Source organism: Cuculus canorus, chromosome 17 (assembly GCF_017976375.1).
Source record: "Cuculus canorus isolate bCucCan1 chromosome 17, bCucCan1.pri, whole genome shotgun sequence".
Lineage (NCBI taxonomy): Eukaryota > Metazoa > Chordata > Aves > Cuculiformes > Cuculidae > Cuculus > Cuculus canorus.
Window position 1 is genome coordinate 5,571,809 of NC_071417.1, and position 23,095 is coordinate 5,594,903.

General features: G+C 54.0%; 1 protein-coding gene across 19 annotated transcripts in view; it reads left to right on the top strand.

The window, feature by feature from the left end:
* NCOR2 (nuclear receptor corepressor 2) overlaps window positions 1–23,095 on the top strand; it is a 251,275-nt gene that overhangs the window by 216,027 nt on the left and 12,153 nt on the right. For 10 of the 19 annotated variants that reach the window (XM_054082546.1, XM_054082556.1, XM_054082558.1 and 7 more), the window contains 18 exons: window positions 360–597; window positions 5,233–5,388; window positions 5,947–6,086; window positions 6,167–6,272; window positions 6,978–7,082; window positions 8,014–8,117; window positions 10,511–10,661; window positions 12,086–12,148; window positions 14,439–14,591; window positions 14,984–15,070; window positions 15,516–15,793; window positions 16,593–16,956; window positions 18,517–18,744; window positions 18,858–19,103; window positions 19,735–19,884; window positions 20,319–20,453; window positions 20,565–20,727; window positions 21,306–21,730. In XM_054082546.1, the coding sequence (XP_053938521.1) occupies window positions 360–597; window positions 5,233–5,388; window positions 5,947–6,086; window positions 6,167–6,272; window positions 6,978–7,082; window positions 8,014–8,117; window positions 10,511–10,661; window positions 12,086–12,148; window positions 14,439–14,591; window positions 14,984–15,070; window positions 15,516–15,793; window positions 16,593–16,956; window positions 18,517–18,744; window positions 18,858–19,103; window positions 19,735–19,884; window positions 20,319–20,453; window positions 20,565–20,727; window positions 21,306–21,730 (3,292 nt within the window). The remainder of the gene's footprint in view (window positions 1–359; window positions 598–5,232; window positions 5,389–5,946; window positions 6,087–6,166; window positions 6,273–6,977; window positions 7,083–8,013; window positions 8,118–10,510; window positions 10,662–12,085; window positions 12,149–14,438; window positions 14,592–14,983; window positions 15,071–15,515; window positions 15,794–16,592; window positions 16,957–18,516; window positions 18,745–18,857; window positions 19,104–19,734; window positions 19,885–20,318; window positions 20,454–20,564; window positions 20,728–21,305; window positions 21,731–23,095) is intronic. The other 9 variants (XM_054082553.1, XM_054082565.1, XM_054082552.1 and 6 more) reach the window with 3 other exon arrangements.

A 23,095-nucleotide genomic window follows, 5' to 3' on the forward strand; every position in this document is an offset into this window, starting at 1 on the left:
GTTTAGAGTACTCGGGGAGTATCTGTTCTTGATGCTCTTCCAGTTTCCCATGTTATGGCTTAAGATGTGGCTGGAGTAATGTAACTTCTGGCAAAAGCTATGAGGACTTAACTATAGGTCTGAGGTCCGATACAAGGGAAGTCTGAGACTCTCCCAGTGTCACCAGCATAAAGCTGATACTCTTTGTTGAGGACTTTCATTTAGTCCTGCAGCTGGTGAGCTTTGGAGCCTTGTTTGGGATGGTAAGACTTGCAGTGATAGTGTGGGGCAGGTGCTTCTCGTAACACCTTGATGTCTCCAAGACTGTTATGGGTGACAACAGCATATGGGAAGCGTCACCAACTCTTATTGCTTTGCAGATTTCTGAAGGTTTCTCGGAGGGGATATTGCAGAGTGGAAGCGCGAAGCCTCAGGTGCCTCCCCATGCCTTGGCCCTCTACCAGCAGCAGATCACGAAAGCCCATGAGTCTGCCCGTGAGGACGTGCCCCTGAGCAAGCTCACGCAGTCCCAGCAGCAGCAGGCGGAGAAGGAGCAGCAGCAGCCAAGCAGCAGTCCCAGGGGAAAGAGCAGGAGCCCCGCTGTTGGTGACAAGGAAGGTAGGAGGGAGTGTGTGTCGGTGCATGTTTATCCACACAGAAGTGCCCGGTGCGTACAGCTGTGTGCAGCCAGCAGCTTTCTTCTTCTTAGGTGGAAGCTTGCTTCAACCCTTGAAAGCTCTTTAATAGCATCTTGAAGCAGGACCAGAGAGGCATGGCTAATTTCCCATGTTCATTAGACGGTACATCATGTCTCATTGAGCCTACAGCAAACACCGGGCCAGTGTCGAGTGCTGAGGAGGTGAAGATTGCCTTTATTAGCGTCTCTGCCATTCGCTTGAGAGCAGAGGGGCCTGGAGGCATGCCAGGGCTCTGGGTACAATGGCTCTTTTCTACCTTGCTGGCTTTGTATAAAGAATGCTTTTAATGCTCAGCGGGGACCATTATTTCATTTAAAATCAATGCTAATACTATGACTCGGAGTCCAAAGGTTCCTGTAAAGATTCCCAGTGCTTTCTCCCCGGAATAGCTCTGATGTGGTTTGGCTGCCTAATGAGCAATTCCGAGTTTCCCACCATAGAGCATCTGAAGCATTATTAGCTTGAGCACCTGGGGATCAAGGTTAAGGAGAGATGAGAGATCCTGATGAGACCATCCTCTAAATGTGGTTTTAATCTGAATGTCAGAGTCTGTTCCCCTTCAGAGTCTGTCCCCGGCCCTTGTTGCCAGCCTGTCATTTTGTGTGAAGATCAGATGCCGTCACCAGTGGCATGATCAGAGGCAGGGGGTTTGGATTGGAAGGGTGTGATGTCCCCCAGTGCTGGATTCTGCACAGGGATGGGTGCAGCTGCAGAAATGACCTGTGTGTGCATGGAAATGGAAGGTGAATGAGACTATGATGGTGAGGCAGATCTGCAGTGGACCTGGGCTGTGAAAATCTCTGCACTAGTTCTCCCTCTAGCAGCCAGGATCTCAGCAGCCTGCTCTGCAGTGTCCAGGCCCAGGTATTTAATCTTCAAGCTGTCTTGTCCCTCTGGGCAGAATGATGTGCTTGCAAGCAGAGTTGGTTGCTGGCGTTTGGCCAGGTTTTTTTTAAACGTTAAATAAGGCCGTGTGTTCATCACACCTCCAGGTTGTTTTGCATATAAGCTCTGTCTTGAAAGACAAGAGAATTTCCGCTGAGTTGTAATGGTGCTGTCCGTGAAGTCGCATCTCCACCTGACCTCATCCTGCTGTGCTCGTGTTTTCTGCCCACGCAGAACAGTTCCTCCCCAGCTCTCCCCCACAGCACCAGGTAATCGGGTTTAATCTCCTGTGCTGCAATCCTGTGTGGATCTGGTCTTGCACAGCTCAGCTTCCTGGTGAGCTGAGTGGCACAGCCAGCGCTTGAACTGGGAGCTCTGCTTCACTGGCTGCAGCGCCAGCTTCCTCCTAGATTCAGGAGATTGAGGAGGTGAGACAGATTTGTGTGTGTTAGTTCCAAGGCAGGTTTTAGGGGCTGGAGAAGAGCCACGCTGTTCTGTGACCTCTTGGCACCATTATTCAATGCAAAGGTGGGACACCCAGGTGATTTTTTTATGCGTTTGTTCATTGCAAAGCCCTAATGATATGAAGCACTTTATTCTCTCCTCTCATACCTCTCTAGTGCTCTGAATCTTCCATGTTAATGAAACTCATTACATCTCCCTGTACCCCTGCAAACATCTCAGCAGGTCTTGGGCTTCACTTGTGTGGTCTCCAAACCCTGCAGAGCTATGCGTGCCTGCTGGGTACCAGCAGGGGTCTGGGCTGCACATGGACTATAGGGAACCATCTCTCATCTTCTCTGTTCATGGTGGGAAGGCGTTTCCCATCTGAGAACTAGCAGGTTTGTGATGAGAACCATCTCGAGTGGAGACATAAGTTCCCCTTTGCCCTGGCTTCAGTATGGCTGTGGGCTCAGGCAGCTGCTCAGTGCTGTCTCTGCCTCTTGGAGCATGTCCTGGCTGTGGATGAGGGGTTAGAGGGGAGATAAGCAAATAGTCCTGGCAAATCTGTGTGCGTCCCTTCCCTCCTCTGCACTCCGAAGCATTCCAGTGAAGTGGGAAGCATCCAGTCTGCAGACTGTTGTACTGCCACACCACTTGTACATGGATCTCACATTACACAGGAGACTCCAGCACACCCTGCAAAGCTTTCAGGAGAGCAGCCCCGTGCTGTCTCCTTGCCAGAGGCCAGCTCCGCCGAAGCAGGTACTCCCATTCCTCCCCTGCTTGATAAGAGAGCTTGAACTCTTGCAACTGCTCCAGAGATCAACATCCTTTACACCACTCTGGATCCGCTTCAAAGCCAAGTCTTGCACACATCCTGGCCGAGGCGTTGGCTGCCTCACAGCCGCTGGCTGGGGCCATATCGGCTTGGAGGGCGGCCAGCCGAACCGTACCTTCCTGAGTGCTGCCCTCCCCTCCCCTGCCTTCCAAGATGAGCTTCTAGTTGCGAGGCTGGGCAGAGGCAGGCAGCCCTGCGTGGATCTCATTGACAGGCAGACAGATCCCTTTTCCCATTGCTGAGTCGCCGTCGGGTGCATCTTTGGTTATCGCTCGGCAGTTTGAAAGCCAGTGCTGTGTTTTGTGTTGATTTAGTTGTGTTTCATTTGGCCTTTGTAGGCGAGGGGAAGCCAAGAGCATTAATTTGGATGACGGATCATATAAACTCTGACTCCTTCACTCCCATTCCAGGGGCTTGATGAATGGTAATAGGAACTCTCTCTTCCCCGCGTAAGTGCTATTTTATCAAAAGCTGGCTGAGTTATAGCCACCCTCTAATGCGGGGCAATTAGGAACTGGCCACATTTCACAGGCTGGAGAGGCAGGCAGGGGAGGGGACGGCTCCCGTGGGGAGGGGAGGAGGACAAGGCTCTGCAAGAGCCTTCTGGGGTGCGCATAACCTTGGCTGACAGTGCCTTTGCATCGAAGAGGATCTTCAGCTGGGACATCCCAGTGTCTTTCGCCTTCGCATGAGCAGAACCAAGCGAGGCTGAGCTGAAGGGGAGAAAACTAGGGAGTGTGGAAGTGCCAGGGCTGCTCCATCAGTCTGGAGGATGTTCCTGGATTCCCCCATACTGGCAGGACAAAGGGATGCTCTGTGGGATCCAGGGGAGAGAAGAGGCTGCAGCCAAGGTCTGGCCCCACCAGCTGCAGGGGTGTGAGAGCCTGGACACCTCTGCCTGCTGGTAATGGATTTCTTCTCTCACTGAAGGGGACAAGAATAATCTCCCAGCTTCGGAGTACACTGAGCATTAATAATGATAATGCAGTAAAGCCTCATTAAACTGGGCCTCTGATAATCTACTTGCCCTGTTATTAAGCTTAGCAGGATTCAGGCATCTATTTTTATCAAAAATTGATGGTTAAACGCTGGGTTCATTTGTGATTGCTATTGTTTACAGCCCAGTTTCTAATTTCTGGTCAGTGTGGATTTTACGTAGGTGGGTTTGGGGAAGAAAGGGAGTGCAAAGCGTTTATCGATCACAAACAATTCCCACCATACCTGCCTGTAATCCATCCAGAAAAGGCTCTGTCTGCTGAGCCAAGCACGAGGACGCATTTGGGCTGGTGCAGAGGAAGCCCCTCTCCCACAGTCCCCTGCAGAGCGCAGCAGGGTTTGGGCATCCCCACCATGGCTTCTCCATCATCAGGCACTTCTTGGCCTCTGAGCAGCGTTTTGATAACCAGGGTGAATACGGTATACCTCAAGACAGACAATTTCAGGGAGCTTTCCTGCCCCCAGCCCTGGTGCCTTGTGGAGGACCAGCAGCCACCTTGCTCCCCACAGAGGCATCCGGTCGTCCCGCAGAGCCCATCTGGATCTTCAGTTGCCTCTGGCAGTCTCATACTGCGCGGTTGTCCCAGGTGTTCAGAGAACATCTGGTCACTTCAGGCACTGCGCATGACTCCCTTCCTGTCCAACAAGCTGATACCATTATTTCTGGCCACTTCCCGCAGTCTGCAAATGGTTCGTAGCCAGGAGCCATCCTTTAATAGCAGCTGAGTTTTCACGTTGGGCTGCGATGTGGGGATGAGCTTGTTCCCAGTGTGTCGGTGCGCGATGGCCTCTGGCGGTGGCCTGGGACTCCCTGGGTGCCTGGTGCCCGTTTGCCTACCAGACCATATTGTCACCAGTGGGATGGTGCCTGCTGGATGTCCCCCACGCCAGAGGGATGCCGATGTTGATGCCTTTTGGCATTAACCTCAACAAAGGGTTCAGCAAGGTCATGGTTAACCTCCCCAGCTGTGCCGTGGCGGCTGATGCAGAGAGCCACAGGCACAGGTGGGATCTCCCAGGAGTGATTTTCATGTGGCTGAGCCCTGGTGAGGAGCTAGGCACTGCATTCATCCCATCCCTCCTGGGCAGGGTGGGATGTCCATGGAAGTCCCAGCCGGCAGCAAGCACCAGCAGAGTCACCAGCACAGACATCAATTCTCCCCACCGCACTTTCAGCCTCTGGGTAAAATAAATACTATCAAATCCAGGCAGTGACACCAAGGCTTTTTACTTTTTACGTTGGTTAAGGAATTCAGCCCTCGTCTTATGGCCATGTTGGACTGAACTGAAGGCACTTCCCACACCAGGACCTGGTTCTAGCTTCCCTGCCCATGCCAGCAGGGAGCACTCAGGGCCTCTGAGCAAGCTGATTGTTTTCTGTTTCCCTTGCAGAGAAGTCCATACATTTCTCATCCATTGCAGAGGCTCAGAAACTGACTGTGGAGCCAGCGGCCACCTCGTGCTGGCCCCCTGTCCTGTCCTACTCTCGGGATGTGATCAAAACCTCTCCCCAGGTGGAGCCCCACTTGTTTCAGTATAACCCACCAGGCAAGTAAAAGCTTCTGACTGCATGGCATGTCCTGACCAGGGTCGAGCCTGAGGCTGTGGTTGCAGCTGATATCCCAGATCATGCCCTTAAATCAGTGCAGCTTTTTGCAGGGGAGTAAGAGAGAGTTCTCAGCATAAACCTGCTAACCCCCTTGCTTTGGGCAAACATGGAGCTCCCTTCTCTGCCAATGCAGTGGTCTCAGGGTGGTCATGCCAGTCTCCCAGCCCTGCTGGGGCAGGTTTAGAGGCAGCATTTGTCACAGAAGTGTGGATGCTTCCCCTGATGCGAACTCAGACAGGCTCTCTGCACTGTCTCTCCAGCTGGAGGGCAGACAAGTCAGGCGCAGAATATCCTCAGGCTGCAGAGGGGATGAGGCCGTGATTTAAATTATTCCAATCCTTTCCAAAACAATTGTGTGACTTGGATTCTAGTGCAGGGACTCAGACGTCCGGTTCACCTCATCCAGCCCCCACACCATCCCTCACACGTTTTCTCTCTGATAGCTGCAGCCACGCTGCCTTTCCTCAGTCTTACTAACACTCATGTTTTCCACACAGGACACCCCATCCCGCTAAACCTGCATGAGAGCTCTCGCTCAGGGCTGCAGAGGCTAGCAAGCATCTCCAACCCTCCCCCCCTCATCTCCTCCACCAAGCACGCCTCCGTGCTGGAGAGACCCGTTGGATCCATTTCCCAGGTAAAGTACCGGGTGTGAGCGGCCAGGGATGCCTTGTAGGGCCTGGCAGCCGCTCGCTGACCTCTCCTCTTGCGCCGCAGGGCATGCCCATCCAGCTCCACACACCCTACAGCTCCGAGCACGCCAAGGTCCCCGTCGGTTCCATCACTATGGGCCTGCCACTGACCATGGATCCTAAGAAACTGGGTAAGGAATTGGGAGGCGAGTGATTTCGCATGTGCTGTGAGAGCAACGGGGACCAAGCTTGCCAGTGGCATAGGGGGAAGGAGAAGCACAGGACGTGGCAAGGGAGCACAGGGAGACCTGCTAATAGGATGAAAGGATTAGGCTATCGGGAGAGCAGAGACACAGGGAGCTAAATTTGTGCAGTATAAGAAAGCAGAACTCGGTCAGGGATGCATCGCAGCCTATAAATACCCTCTGGCTAATACTGTGATCGAAGAGAGGAAATTATTGCTGTTCCCCAGGCTGGTAGGATAAAGAGTAAATGGCCAGAAGTGAACAAAGAAAGTGTTTAGTCTGCAGATTTTGAAGCATTTCTTAACAGTAGAAGAGGTTGGAGCAGGACCGAGTCTGGGGAGGAGGGGATCTGGGCCCTGTTTCCTGGTGTTCATGGATCCCATCATAACCAGCACTGGCTTTTTAATGCCACCCCCATTCCTGGTGTGGAAGGCACCCAGCAGGTGTGAGAACAGTGCTCTGGCTTTGCTCACTGGCATTTGTGTGTTCTGGCAACTGCTACAGCCTTGATGAAGGCCATCCCAAAGTGATGGATAGCAAAGGCGCCAAGGAGGTGCCAGTCTGGGGCTGGTAGAGATGAAAGCCTCAAGCAGGTGAGGGCTGCGGCCCCGTACCCTGCACCTATGCTGATATGTGGTTAATGTTTTCCAGTGCCTTTTCCTGGAGTAAAGCAGGAACAACTTTCTCCTAGAAGCCAGGCCAGCCAGCCAGAAAGTCTGGTTCTGCAGCCATCCCAGGAGGGCTCCATCCTGCGGGGTGAGGAGCTGGGGGCAGGAGGCACGTGTCCCAACTGCGGGAGGCAAGGGCTGCTGGCACTGCCAAACCTGGCAAACGCCGCACTGACTGCAGCTGCCGGGTGCTTTCAGGTTTGATTTCTGAGGTTGTGCCCAGCCAAAGGGGTCACTTCGCCCCTTTTCTCCAGCATTGCCTGTGGGGTGGCACATAGGTCTGTACAGTGTCTCAATGTCTCTACCATCTCCCAAATCAGGGCTTTGAACGTTGATGCTGATATAGAGGTTTTATATTTGAGGGGCAACCCAAAATCTGTTGATTAAGACAAAGCGAGACCCATTTAAATGCCATTAATTGGTTTTCAAGCTATTGCTGCAGCAGCTGGGCAGGGACCACATTTCATTTAAATCCAGCCCTTCTGTGTTTCTTTCCCCATCAGCTAGGCTAAAGAAAATGTATGGAAAGGTGTTGCTTTTAAGTCCAAACTGTGGTTTGTGAAGCCCCCCAACTAAGGCAGTCAGATGCAGGAAGTGCAATGGACTCGCTCCACCCGGCACAGATAAGACGGGAATGAACTTAAACCACCCCAAGCTGCATGTTGCCAGAGATCTGCACTGATCACATCAGGAGAGGCTGGAACAGGCTGTGCTTTCTCCCAGGCTTGTAAATCTGCCTGGCCTCTCCATGAAGGCAGCAGGGTGCTGGTAGCCTCAAAATACCCATCTTTTCCAGCTCCCAGCCTCACGCCCGTAGGGCTGGGTCCTCGGGGATGGGGTGGGAAGGGCTCTGCAGAGCACAGGATTTAACACTGACGCCTCTTGAAGGGCTTTCCCTCCAGCACCTCGGCTTGCTAGAGATTGGGTCAAATCTTGCACTTAGTCAATAGTCTCAGCACCACAAGTTTTGTTCTGAACAGAAAATCCAGCCTGCAACTCATGGGCTTTGTGTCCTGCAGGTACGTCGCTCAGCTCTGCCTCGGGAGGGAGCATCACCAAGGGAACACCCACATCCAGACCCGCTCCGGAGTCACCCATTACCTACCGAGGGTCCATCACACACGTAGGTCCCTGGCGGGTTTTGCTTCTGGGTGCTCACAGCTGCAGCTTGCTGTGCTGGACACGGGGATTGGGGATTTCTGTGCAACGCGGGGCTAAACAGCACAGGGCTGCAATGCCCCTGTCCTGTGGAGCCCCTTGGAGACATCTGTGACCACAGCCATTTCAAACAGCCTCCGCTGGGGTTGGCAGAAGCCCTGTCCCATGAACCAAGCCTGTAGAAGAGCAGAGCTCAGCAAGCAGAGATGCAGAGCCTCACAGCACTTCTAAATGCCACTTTGCTTCCATAGCTGTCAGGAACAGAGGGGAAAGCAGCTTTAAATGGCTTGGGAAAACAATCTTGCCAGTACAAGTGGAGCAGAGAGGAGGAGAAGACGGGTGGAGGGTCCCATCTGGTTAGAGGAGAGAGGGAGGTCGCGAGGTGTGTGTAAGGTAGCAAGGTCTCCTGCCAGGGCTGAGGCTGCTGCGCTGGGGGTTCTGCCCAAAGGCTGTCTTGAGCAGGAAGATACTTTGGCCTTAATCTCCACCATCCATCTTCAGAAGAGCAGCTGGCAAGCGGGCAGTAGTTTGTGCAGTGTGAGTTATTGCTCATCTGGTAAGAGAGCAGAGAGCATTAAAAAAAAAAAGATCTGTTCCCCGTGGGGATTGTAGTTGGCCATCATTCAGGTATTTAAAGCCACCCGCACTCAGATTTTTGCCTGCCTCCTTCGAGGAGGGTGGCCGTGTTCCCTTTGGCCCTGGGGACCTGAATCTGAATCCTGTCCTAGACCAAAGGCTTAACTTGCCTGGTGCCTTGCATCCAGCATCTGCCAGGAGCAGATGCTCAGGGGCTGTAAATAACCCATCGCAGCAAACACAGGCTCCAGCCCCTCAAATGCTCCTGCAGCAGCTATGGGCAGTGATGCTTGGGCATGAAGGGTCTTGAGAACCACGTGCCAGAGTTCAGGAGATGAGCAGAGTTTCTTGGGACGCTCTTTTGCACTCAGCTAATTAATTGATATAGATTCCTTTGTTTGCTTAAGATACCAAGCCTAGCCTCAGGGCATTACCTGCCTCCCTTACTGGTCCCACATCCCTCTGCCCCGACTGGGGAGGAGGAGCCCCCTGTTCTGGCAGCAGCTCCCAGTACCAGAGCCAATATTCGATCTCAGATTAGTCATCCAGTTTGCAGAAGGCAGATCTTGAATGTTTGCTCTCTGCTCTGAAGCCATCTGTCATCACTCGCTTTCATGTCTGCTCTGAGCACATCCACAGAAAGAAGATGACTTACCTGGGGCTGGGCGAGCTGACTGGGAAAGCCAGTACCGACTGTACTGCGTGGGTGAACAATCGGAGCATTGAACCCACACGCTGGCACGTCCCAGTAGCTGTGGCAGGGTTTTGGGGACTGCTGATGCTCAAAGAGCTTGGTGTAGAGTGGGGACATATCCAGGCCAGGGTGGGTAGATAGCCTGCCCTGGCACAAGCTGGAGGCACCAGCAAAGCTGGCTACGGCATCACTTCCCACGAGCATCAGTCTTGGGGTTGGTGGGGTTAAACAAGCAGAGTAGGCGAGCGTCAGTCAGGAGCTTTGCTCTGACAGCATCACCATCCTCTGCCTTCCCTGTGATGGGGTGGGAACTGTCACCCCACAGTAGCCGTTCATGGTGGCACCGACAGGTTGTGGTGGCAGCGGGGTGTTAATCACCAGCATCTTCAAGGACATCTAGCTCTGGATGTTTTGAAGGGGATTTGGAGGGGAGCAGGTGAGTGTGAGCTGTGTCCGTGTGTGCCTGCAGGGAAAGAGAGATTTAGGTTCACACCAGTTTGTGTAAGGAGCCCAGTCCTGTTTCTGTTGGAGAGCTGACTGGCAGGCTTCGCTCTCTGACCTGCTCCAGGCCTGGTCTCTGTGACGCCTGCCATCTCCCCTGGGTGTGCTGCCAGCCGCCAGGCAGGCAGCGCTCTGAAGGTCACGCGTGCTGCCGGCAGATGTGCCCTGGGCGGGCAGGACATCTCCACGGCTCCTCTGCCAGGCTGCGAAAATGAGCTGCAGGCAAAAAGCTAATGCTCGAGCAGTCCCTGCCATCGCCAAGGTGTTCCTAGGAGGGCACCAGTCCTGTCTCCCCAGCCGAGTAGAAACGAGGCGGGTAGCATACTTTGAAACACACAGGTCTGTGCTGTCTTCACCCACCACCTCTTCCCAGCAGACTCGCACAGATCACGTATCTTTTTACCACTCCTCGTTATTGTCCTCATCAATAATTAAGGTGTAAGTCCCTCACTGTTGGCTGCGCTAGGAAGCAGAGACCGGGCATGCTCTCCCTCTGCTCAGTCTCCTGCAGGGAACAGCCTGTCCCTGTGTGCGTGCTTGCTTAATTGCTTGTGACACTTAAATATGGATCTTGGTGGCTTTCCAAGGGCACCCCAGCAGAAGTGCTGTACAAAGGAACCATTACCAGGATAATTGGAGAAGACAGCCCCAGCAGAGCAGAGAAGGCGAGAGAGGATGCCATGCCCAAAGGACATGTCATCTACGAAGGGAAGAAAGGCCATGTGCTGTCCTACGAGGGTAAGTCGTAATCCTCTGCCTTTTTAGGGCAGGCACTGGGAGCTATTTGAAGAAGGACTGATGAAGTGCAATAAGCCAGCCTCGCATCTTTCCTTCCAGTGTTGTTTCTCTCCCTTCCTGCCTTGCCTGCCTACCACCATGGGTTACCCTCTGTCCCATGGGGTTATCTTGCCTTGGAGGCAACTTTGCCACTGGGCAGGGTTGCATGGGGCTGGTGCTGTGGACAAGGTCTCTGATTTTGGTTATTTTGGGGAAGAAGGGTAGAGGGGAAAACCAGATGGGAAGGTATTGCCTTCATCTCTATCACTTTGTGCAGGAAGGGACTTCTCCAAAAATGTTATCAGAGCTTCCCCAAGCTCTTGGGCCAAGGTGGGATTCAAGAACCTGCAAGATAGAAGCAAGTCAGGTAGTTTGGCATAAAGGTTTATTCAGACATCAGATTCTCACTTGCAACATCTTGGGCACTGTGCAGCTTTCCCAGGGTGGGGCTGCCCTGCAGGAATCCTCGTGGGCCTGGCAACACCATCCCTCAGTATATTGTGAGCTTTGCGACAGCATCTTTAGCTATTGGAGGGGGTGAAGCCATTCCTGCATCCCACAAGGAGCCTGTCTGGGGGGTGCGTTGGCCTGTTGCTGCCTGCTTTTGCCGGGAGGCACTGAGGACACAAAGGGACCTGCCTGGAGCCTGATCTGGGGTGAGACCTGCCGCTGGCACAGACAGCATCACTTGTTAACTGGGCTGACCCTGCCCAGGCGGGGAGCAGTGCAAATAGAGTACTGAAAGCAAAGCCAGGGGAGCAGCAGGGCTGCTCCAGATTGGGCTCTGGAGAGCCCCAAAAGCCATGTTGCTGCTCACACCCCTGCTGAACGGTAACACGCTTCCTCAGTAAATGCCGACGATGCCTCGCTGCATTAGTGCTGTCAGCATGCAGTCACCAGCTGCTCCAGCCTCCTCTGTGCCTGCTCATCCGATCGGAGCACTGGCCATTAAAGCTGCGCTGCCAGCCCCACTGGCTCCCATTAGAGGTGAGCAGATGTTCCTCTCCAGTGAAGCTGGAAATGACTCCTCTGGCTCCTCTGTGCTCACCTTTTGCTGTGTGCTGGGCTGGGCATGAAGCCAGGCTCCTCCTTGCCTACAGTGGGAGTCGGGAAGAGCTGAGTTGTAGAGAGTGCAGCCTCATAGCCCCACATCCTCTTGGGGTAAAATACTGGCATGTGCTCTGGTGTACGCGGGGACAGCCATTCTTGCATGTCACTTCTCACTTGAGTCCAGAGATAACTAGGGAGCAGATCCTAACCTCCGTCAGCTGCTGTGCTGCCTGAACCCTCTGCCTCCCTTCCCGGGGCAGAGCCCGCAGCCTGGGCCCTGTCATCAGTCCTGCGGGCAGACTGTGCAGCAGAAGTCCCTTGCCTCTTGCCCACAGGTGCAGGCAGCTGGTTTCATCGCATGTGGTTGTTTCATCCGGGCCTGGAGGCAGAGAGTTCAGGTGAGGCCACAGGACACAGCTTGCAAGCTTTGGCTGATGCCACCTCTCTGTGTGCCCTGGGAGCACAGGGACCTTTCGGGACGAGGCTCTGTGCCGTGCTTCTTGCCTGCCATATGGAAACCAGCTTGTCCCATGTCTGGCCGTGTTCACTGTCAACTCTTGCCCAGATAAGAAGTGTCATCATGGGAGACTTGTGTCTGGGCGCCCTTTGGGACAGTTGGCAGAGCTCAGACCAGGGAGGGTGCAGGAAGCATTTCGGGACTTGTTTGTGCAAGAAGCTATTTTAATCTCTTTTGCCCGGGCTTGGAGTTGAGTGAGGTTGATCTCCAAAACAGTGCCACCGGGGGAGAGATGGGGAAGGCTCCCGGCAGTAAGGGATCCTGCTCTGGGCAGTGGAGGAGACCTGCAGAGCAGACTCATCCCCTTTGCACTCACTCACTAGTGTCTGCCCAAGTCTCCTCAGCTGCAGCCTGAGCCTCTGGCCTCTCATGCTACCCCTGTGGACATAGATGAGGAATTCATTCCTTCCTCTCCACAGCAGCCTTTTACATGCTTGACAGCGTTTATCACATCCGAGTAATCTCGCCTGCTTCTGCAGCCCAGCCAGCCCTGCTGCCTGCCTCCTCCCCCTGCAGCCCAACAAGGCTTCCAACTGGGAGCAGAAGAGTTAAAAACAAAAATTAAATAAGAAATCTGAAATTGTTGGTGATTATGAATTTTGGCAAGCAGAAAAAAAATTGCAAATTCTTTAGTGTCATGAGGGTGCTTAAAATAAAAGAGCTGTAATGAGACGAGATCCTGTAGCATGTGTGAGCTGAATTGTGCTAGATTGGTTATTCTCATTCTGCATATGATTGCTGATGGCTTCTGCAAGGCAAGAGATGTGAGTTTAGAGTGATTTTCTTTCTGTTTAGTCTCACTTCTCCCTCACGCCCTCCCCCTGCTTCCCGGCGGGTACAAAGGGTGCCCGGGACCATGTCCTCTTTTTCAGAGGGGCTGTTGGCAGCAGATGTTCCTTGATGACAAGGTGCAGGCACATCGCCTCACGTCTGCCACAAGGTGCTTAACTGATTTGGAACATCACCCCCAGATTTCTCCTGTCACATGAATCTCAAGTGAAGGCTCAGGGACAGATCCCTCTGTTTCCCTGCAGGCAGCCCCAAGCCCTTTCTGGCTTGAGTGGGTGCTGATTGCAGAAACCAGTAGTGGGTGTGAAGTTGTAATAATCCCATTTTATTAATTGCTGGTTTTGCTGAGGAGCACTTTTGTTCCCGACTGTCCGTGATGGAGTGAATGTTTTTAGCTTCTCCTCCATTTGCTCTAATTGTATAACCAGTTCCTCTGCCCATGAGGAGGAGCATCAGGGCACCGGCAATCCTTGGCAGGGGCAGCCAGGCCAGGGATGATGGGCTGAGGCATTTATCTCTCCAAGCCAGCATCCCCACTCAGAGCTCATTACGTAAACGAGTCATTCGGCTGGATCAGAAGCTGCCTGCTAGATTCACAGCTCGCCGCACACAATGGATGCCCGTCGCCCAGGGCAAGTGTGATGCTGCCTGGCAAAGACAGGGCTGCGTTGGCAGCGGGGTGAGGGCTGTAGCTCCAGACAGCTGCCCGCTGTTGGCTTGCAGAAGAATCTGCTCCAGGTTCAGTCAGGGAGGCAGGCAGCGGCCTCTTGTCACACTGATGCTTGCTCTGTCAGTCCCACATGGGACTTTTCACCATCTCTCCCAGTTTTTGTGTGCCATCAAAGGGCTGTTTCAAAGGAACTGGTCTCCGCTTTGCCTCTCCTCCCTTTTCCCTGGTTTTCTCACCCAGGGAGTGTCTCGGCAGACGTTAAGGCTGGCCAAGATCCCAAACAGTAGGTGTCGAGCAATAAGCAAGACAAACAAGGGGAAAAAAAAATAAAATGCCAAGCCCCACTGGACCAGGTTCAGTGGAACCGCAGCCGCTCCCACCAGCACCGCGCCGGCTCCGGGCTGTCCCGCTGCCTACGTGATGGCCCCCACCAGGGAGGGCGGGAGTGGGACGCAATGGGGCAGATGCTCCTACCCAAGTGGGAGGCACAGATTTGGAGTCTGAGGCAGGGAGGGAGGGAGGGGAGAAAACACCAGCTGAATTTCTTGGAAGCCAACCTCATGTGATGTTTCTGGCGTTGCTGAGCAGTGTCTGATGCTGGGATGGGATCTGACCTTTCAGCAATGCGTTCAAACAGCAGCAAACAACCCTCCTTTGGCCAGTGCTGACTTTCCGTGCTCCTGATGGTGCTTCTCGCTGTTCCCTCCCCCAGGTGGAGTTGCTGCTTCTCAGTGTCCCAAAGAAGACAGCAGGAGCTCAGGATCTTCACATGAGACCACAGGAACCAAGCGGACCTACGATATGATGGAGGGGAGGATCAGCCGGGGCTTATCAGCCCGTGATACCTTGTCTGCTGGTATTGAAGGTGAGTCTGGGTGAATCCTTTCACCCATGCTGTGTTAGTAGTGACCCACAGAGACTCCATCTTGTCTCTTGTCTACAAAACACACCTTCCCATGCCTGTTTTTTGGCGGTGGTTAGCTGGTACATTGCAGCCCATCCCAACAGGACAGCATCTGACCAGCATGGGAAAACAAGAGACACAGACTGGCCCATTTGCCTTTGGTTTCTGTCCCGGTGGACCAGTTTCAGGGCTACAAAACGAGGAACACATTGTAAAAAAAGAGAAATTAAGTCATTTAGAAGTCACTGATATTTTTCCTTGTCATCCCAAGAGTCACTGGTAATGCTGTTCTGTATTCATTGTAAATGAATTCCTGTGTCACAGCCCAGCTTTCCCCCTTGGATCTGTTCTAGGTCTCATGGGTCGAGCGATCCCTCCAGACAGACACAGTCCCCATAACCTAAAGGAGCAGCACCACATGCGGGGCTCAATCACACAAGGTAAAGTCTGTGAGAAGAAGCTGGCCGCAGCCAGAGGGAACATGGGGAAATATCCCACGTGCATGGCCCATTTTTCTTGTCAGACTAGGGCAGGAGGGAACAGGGATGGACACATCAGGTCCACCTACAGATCTCTGCACCTTTGGCTATATGCTCAAGAGACTTTCAGTCTTGCTCAGCTTCTGCCAAGCTGAGCTCTCGCCAAAGTCAGGGGTAAAATTCTCAATGAGTCACCTGAAAGCAGGTTGAAAATAGTGTGAAATGGGTCCAGAAGGTGGCAATCGACGTGAGGTGGTCCAGCTGCTTTAGTGATACAGCTGCTCTGTGTGTTTAGTTGGGTACCAGTCCACGAGTTACATGCATTAACTAGAGATCCCCTTGAACTGGGTGTTCAGTGTCTGGCTCGGGAAACCCTCTGCATCCATTACCTGCTTGCGGTTGGCAGGAATACCTCGGTCCTATGTGGAGGCCCATGAGGACTACCTCAGAAGAGAAGCCAAGCAGCTCAAGAGGGAAAACACTCCACCAAGGGATTTATCTGATGCCTACAAGGTCAGGTCTCATGAGGGCCTTACTCCTCTGAAAATGAAACCAGCCCATGAAGGCTTGGTGGCCACAGTGAAAGAAGCAGGAAGATCAATCCATGAGATTCCCCGGGAGGAGCTGAGGCGGACACCAGACATCTCTCTGACGAGACCTCTGAAGGAAGGCTCCATCACACAGGTGAGTATGGGGTGAAGAGCAGATGAGGTTAGTCTTACTCAGGCTGCAGTCCGTGCACAGACCATTCCCAAGGTAAAAAGGAGAGTAAAGAGGGCTTCAGGTTACAAACACAGCATTCTTCAGAATTGAGACTCTGCTTAGGTACAGGTTGCATTTCCCCGTCCTTTGTTCTTTCAAGGTCCCTTCCAACTCAAACCATTCTATGATCCTTCCCAGCAGATAAATGCAAAACCCAGGGAAGGGAATCTCAGCACCCCCTGTCGCGTTAAGAAAGCGATGCTCCATCCACATGCGTACTTGGAGTGGGATGCATTTGGCTCTTCTTTAAGGCCAGAGTCAACTCAGTGCCCTCAGCAGTTGTGACTCTGGGTGCCTGGTCTCTTCGCTTCATGGGCAAGTGTCAGCCCAGGGAGGCCAGTAGTGAGGATGAAACATGGCATGCTGTCTCCTGTTGGCCTCCAAATATTTGCAAGGTTCCCATGGCACCTCACAGGCCTACCTCATCTCACAGTCTGTGTAGGAGACAGGCGTGATGGGCACAGCCAACCTTCAGCAGTGACTCATCATCGTCTTGTTGGAGCACAACAAGACATGCAAGATAGACACTCCACCCTGCCCTGTGCTGTGCAGAGCTGTTATCTTTGCTTTGCTCATAGCTATTGCCATTCAACCAAGTCAACTGGTGCACTGACCCACTGAACGAGGAAGCACAAGTCCCACTGAGACTTGGTGGGGTGTGGTCACTGTGTCTCCTTCTGCTGTACGCCCCTTTGATGTCCCCTCGGCTTTCTGTCCCCAGGGTACCCCGCTGAAGTACGATAGCAGCTCTTCCTCCTCGAGTACCAAAAAGCACGACGTGCGGTCTATCATCGGCAGTCCCAGCAGGACTTTTCATTCTGTGCACTCACTGGATGTTATCCAAGACCCGAGGAATCTGGAGAGAGCTTACGAAGAGAGCCTGAAAAACAGGCCAAGCCCAGTCACAAACTCAGGTGGCTCCATTGCCAGAGGGGCTCCTGTAATTGTACCCGAGCCAAGCAAGTCCCACCAAAGTGCCCTCGCGTATGAGGACCACCAGGCAGGGCACAGCACGGCGTTTGGCAGCCACTTGCACAGAGGGTCTCCGGTCTCCACACGAGAGTCCACACCGCGGCAGCACGAAGGTACTTGGCAGACCTTTTCTCTGATGCTAAGATTTCTAGCGAGGTGAGCGGTCAGAGTGCACGGGACATGGCTGCTGATCGCACCTGCCCAGGCTGTTCCTGGCAGGCACTTGTCAAACCCGTTCTCCCCAGTGCCCACACCCATTCCCGCCCCTGTCCGCAACTGATTCATGGCACTGAGATGGCTACCAGGGACAGCTGGGGCTCAGCTCCCTTCCTGGGGTGCTCACACAGTTGCCGTGAGGGTGCCCCACATGTGCACTGAAGTGACCAAAGGGTGACTTGGACCACACTGCTGAAGCTGATGATGTTTATAAAGCTTCCTTCCCGTCCCAGCTTTGGCTCAGGGCACACTTGTTTCTAAAAGTGGGCAGGAGACCGGTGTTGAGTGCACTGGGCGGGGGATCTTCAGGCTTTTGTGTTTGCTTTCCTCGTGTGCTTATGCCTCATCCATCACCTGGGCACCTGAGTGCCTCACCTCCAGGAACATCTGCCTCACCTCCAGGAACATCTAATCCCTTCTGAGCCGGTGGATCGAGGCAGTGTGGCTCGCCTTTGGCATCTGCCGTCTGCCCAGCAGGACTGCCTGCCCTGGGCAGGGTCTGCCCACACCCGCTGGCACCAGTTGTCTCCTGCCCCTAGAGCCAGGCCCAGGGCTGGGCTGGGCTCAGTGATCTGGTGAGACAGGCTTAGAGCACAAAAACCGCTCTTGCTTCATGGCGTGTTTGTGGGCAGGATCAGTGTTGAAGCCAAGCGCCAAGACACCTTGTCCTACAAAACCTGCTAGTTATGGTTAACCGCTTCAGTGCCATTTGCGTCTTCTTCCTGCAAATCCCTTTCCTACCCCAAGACTCTCATGAGCTGGGGGTGTGCAGCACAAGATACCACTGTCTGCCGAAAACCGAGGCAGGATGTGCCTCCCCAGGGAGGAGCAGGACATGGGGCTGTGCAGTGCAAAGCTCCTCAAAAAAGGCCTCCCCAGCACTTGCTGCTGGCTCAGCTGGCTCCCACTCTCCGTGGTCGGTGTCTGCCATTGCCGCAGCCTCTGTTGTCTTCCTGGTTAGGACAGTCATTCTCAGGAAAGTCTTCAGATGTTGGTGGCTCTTTGAGATTGGCACATATGGTGAGCAGGATGCAGGGCAGGCAGTTCCTGGGTAGTGGGAAGGGATTCCAAGGGAAAAATCAACATTCTTGCAAAATTCTACTGGGATAAGTATATTTCTGCATGTCCAGAGGTGACCTCAGGAGCGCTGCAGCGAGGCTCCACTGCTGGCTGCTTGTGTGGGGCCCAGGAAGAATTTGCAGACTGCCCAGCGTGGCCGCAATAGGTCCACTAGGGTGGTGGGACAGGCTTCTCCTCCTGGGTGCAAACGAGGCTTGGCCCATCTTGACCTTGGTGGTGTAATGTGACATGGCAGTGCAGGGAGGAGGGAAAGGTCCCTCAAGTTCAGGGGGAGCCACGGGCATCCCTGGGGAACATGCTTGGCTGCAGGCATCCCTCAGGGAGGCAACTTGGCCGTGGTGCTTAGTCTCTGACTCATTTCCTTCTGCTCGCGGCAGGGAGCATCACTGCCGGGAAGCCGGTGTCCCAGGACAGAAAAATCACCCCCGCATCGAGAGAGCTCACCAACTCCAAGTCTCCACATGCCCCCGTGCCCGACCACCACCACCCCATCTCTCCATATGAGCACCTGCTCCGCGGGGTTAGTGGGGTCGACCTGTACCGAGGACACATCCCATTGGCTTTCGACCCAGCCGCCATCCCAAGGGGAATCCAACTGGAAGCAGGTACCTTTCACAGCGGCGTGGTCAGTTTGGGATTGGTTTTTTTCCTTGTGATGCTCCAAAAGCCTGAAGTCTCCAGGGAAAGTCACTTCATGTCTTATCCATTTCTCTCCCAGCTGCTGCTTACTACCTGCCGAGGCATCTGGCTCCGAGCCCCACGTACCCCCATCTCTATCCCCCGTACCTAATTCGGGGCTACCCGGACACAGCCGCCATGGAGAACCGACAGACCATCATCAATGACTACATCACATCCCAGCAGATGCACCACAACGCCACAGCCACAGCCATGGCACAGCGGGCAGACATGCTACGTGGCTTGTCGCCCCGGGAGCCCTCCCTCGCCCTCAACTATGCAGCAGGTCCTGCTGGCACTAGGGATTCAGGGATGGTTTTGGGAGGGGGAGGCTGGGTCAGGCCAGCATCGCCAGCTCCAGCATTGGGGCCAGGGGCCGAGCCAGCAGCACGGTGTCACCCAGAAACGTAGGAACGGGGCTGGTCAGCGTGGAGGACGGCTGGAGAGAATTTGATGGTCTTTTTGCTGTCTTTCCTTAACTTGAGGATCCTTACGTGCATCTTTGGGTTTGGATTACGGGAGTACTTCCCAGCCTGGCCCTGCTGGCTTTTAGAGATGAAAATATACCCCCAGAAGGATGTCTGGGTGTCTGCTGGGGAGTGCGTGGGGTGCGGTGCCAGGCTTCTGCCTCTCCACATCAGAGTAGCATTGATCTCAGGCTGATGCTGCCTGCAGCTGCCTTACTCAGCAGGGATAGATATCAGCATTTTTCCTCCCTGGTATTCCCAGCAGCAGGATAGCTGTATCTGCCCACAGAAGGGTCCCCTCCCCTGGCAGCCAGTGCCCGGGGCCATGTGCTTACTGGCACCTCCTGCGCTGCACCAGAGCAGCAGGATGGGTCAACCCTCCCCAGCATCACTCATCTCCGCTCAAGCAGCTCGGTGTCATCCTGACAGACCTCTTGCTTCTTTTTCCAGGCATCATTGACCTGTCCCAAGTGCCACACCTGCCCGTCCTCGTGCCCCCCACCCCTGGCACCTCTGCCACCACCATGGACCGCATCACGTACATCCCTGGGCCTCCCCAGACCTTCGGCAGCCGACATAGCAGCTCCCCACTGTCCCCAGGTATCACTGCATGTTGCTTTTCCCAAGCAACGAGGGAAAGAGGTTGGGCAGGACATCCTTAACCAGGTCCATGAGCTCAGCATGCTGGGGCAAATTGGGGGAGCCCAAATTCATTCTCACTCAGGGATCAGCTCCTTTCATCCTGTTTGTTGGGGCTTCCTTGCTTCTCCTCCTTCTTCCCCAGTGTGGCAGCTGGCAAACAGCTTTGTGGAAGGTCATACCCTGGAGATGGCAGCAGGACAGTTATTGTGTGATTTACCTCGGGTTTGTCGCACTGATTGCTTCTGTATGTCCTCCTTCCAGTGACCTTGGGTGGAGTGGTTCCTTATCTGCTCTACAGATACAGTGATGTGAAGAGCAGACAGTGTTCCTCAGCAGGAATCACTGTGTCTGCAACCCTTTCACTGCGTCACTGCCTTTTGCTTGGGTTTCAGGAGGCCCCACACACATGACCAAACAGTCAGGATCATCAGTGTCGGAGCGGGAACGGGAGCGGGAACGGGAGAGGGAACGTGAAAAATCCATCCTAGCATCCACCACAGTGGAGCATGCACCCATCTGGAGACCAGGTAGGCTGGGGAAGAGCTTGGCACCACATCTCAGGGCCTGTGCTGGGTGGAGGTAGAGTAGGGACTATAAAATGCAGAGCTAAAGAAGGCCTTTGTTGCATTTTCCCCCAGGTACAGAGCAGTCCAGCAGCCGTTCATCCTCACACTCTCACAGCCACCAGCACTCTCCTGTCTCACCCCGCACCCACGAGACCATCCAGCAGCGCCCCAGTGTGCTTCACAACACAAGCATGAAGATCATTTCCTCGGAGACCCCCACCCCTTCCGTCCTGCGGTATGTCTTCCCACCCTGGTTCCCGCCACTCGCCTGGACTTCTGCTCGGAGGTAGCCATGGTGGTTAATAAATGAGCATAGTACGGGGCACCTCTGAGGTGGAGCAAGGGTTGGTTTGGCCTTCACTCTCAGTGGGAGCAGATTTGGGGCTTACAAGGAAGTTGTGACAAAGAGAGGTGGGTTTTGGTGCCAAGTTCCTTTGCTTTTACTTTTAGATTTTACTGCTAACAGGAGAGAAAGCAGGAGCATCCCAGGGCTGTCTGTGATCAAATTGCATCAGCAAGAGGGTATCGCTCCTCTTGGTGAAGGTCACCTGGTGGTGGAGTTATGAAGGTCTCTGGGACCTTTTGCATTGGTTTTGTTCTCCCCAGTCCATGCATCCAGGCCACAGTGGCCTGGATGTGTTATTGTGGTGGAGGCTCCATCTGAGTCCTCCTCACCTGCTCCAGCATGGGCCAGCCCTACAGGAGCTCAGGAGACCTTGGCCAGGCAGGGTTGAACGCCAGGGTTCTGGTAATAGCACTCCCCTTTCTCCATGTGCTTCTCTCATCTTTACCTTGTCTATGTTTGCCTTCCAGATCCTCTTCCACCACTACCACATCACCAATCCGCTCCACCGCCTTCCCCTCAGCCTCCACCCTGCGCTCCTCCATCAGCGCAGCAGATGGCTACGCGGCCCTGATGGACCCAGCCGTCCTGCAGAAAGAGGCCTCGAGGGTGCGGGAAGCCAAGGCAGAACGATCCCAGACTGACAACGTCTTCACCTCAAAGCTGCCCAGTGGGGCCAACCTCGAACAGTCACCTTCACCCATTAAAGCCATGGAGTCGAGACCTTTACCCACCTCTGGTTCTTCTCATCACTATAGCAGAGTACAGGGGAAAAGCCAGCAGCACCATCACCCTCTGGACCAGCAGCACGTGGCCTCAGGCCCTGAGCAGCACGGTAGAGAAAAGAGTCAAAGTAAAGCCTTTTCAATGCAGGAACAGGAGCTCCGAGCACTCGGTAAGACCACCAGGACAGCAGCCAACCTCGTAGACGTGATTATCACTCACCAAATCTCTTGTGATAAGGGGCAGAGAGAAGGAGGCTTGCAAAGTAAAGACTCCGCTGGCCACAATAAGAAATCCTTATGCTTCCCAGCTGTGTTATTCCAGACATTTTTATTTGTGTATGTTTTAGGGATCTTCCCTCCTCTCGCCCTCTTTTAGTTTTTCCCATTGCGAAGTCTTGTTTTGCAAATGCTGTTCAGTTCCTGGTGTTGTTTTTTACGGACAAGAGCAATTTGCTGATTCTGATTTCCCCATCATTAGGAATTCTCAGGCAGTTTGTAAGAAACAGTTTTGGGTAATAAATCAAATGAGTGAAGCGGAGAACCAGGAGTGTGAGTGGGACAAGGCTGTTGGCCGTCAGACACGCACCTCCCTGCTCCTGGTTGGACCACTGAGCATGCAGCATCTCAGAGGGCTTTGTGGGCTGTTGTGCAGTGCAGCTGAGATGGAGTCCCCTCAGTTGGGGTGACCTCGCTCAGGGTCGTGGTGCTGGTCACTGCACAAGAGGGCAGTGCAGGCAGGGCTGTCCGTGGCTCAGCCCAGCCATGAGTGGCAGCGGTTTCCAGAGCAGACCACAGGAACCACCTGACTGATCTTGTGTAGGACACACAAGCGCTAAGATAAGTTTCTGCAGAAGGAATTTCAGAGAAAGGGCTGGATTCCAGGTCTAGGTCATTCTTGATGGGACCAGTCTTCACCCAGAGCATTCATCCAGGCTCTCACTAGCCTGCAGGGATTTGATGGGACACTTTCTTCAAGCTGAAGCATCTGCCTTGGCCGTCAGCACTGAATGTTGTAACCCACCTCCCTTTCCTGTAACCCAAGGATGGAAAGGACACAGAGGTGTGGCCAGGGATGGAGAGCTGCTGTCACTGGCATGCCCCAACGCACTCATCCCATTGCTTGTCTGTATGATTGCAGCCCCTTCTAGCAGCGTGCTTCAGGGATGTGCCTCTGGCTGCGGTGCGCTGCCTGGATGAGCTTCTCCTCTGCCTTTTTCCCTGGCCCCAGTGTTTCCTCCAGCTGAATGTTGTGCTGTGGAGAAGAGCAGCTTTTCTGCAACCATGAGCTGGTGTTCCCCAGGACGTAACTGTTGGATAGACATCTTTAGAGAGCAGGACTCTTCACCTTGGGTGGATCTGAAGGGTGGTCCCTTGAGTAGTGCCATGCATGGAGTGATGGGCAGTGCTGCATCCCCACCCATGGCACAGGGAGGTTCTCCATGGGGTTCCTCTCCTACCTGTGCTCCAGGTCAGTGTGTCCGTGCCTGGGCACCAGGGTCCCTCTGGCAGCTCTGTGGGTTTGCCTGCATGAGCGG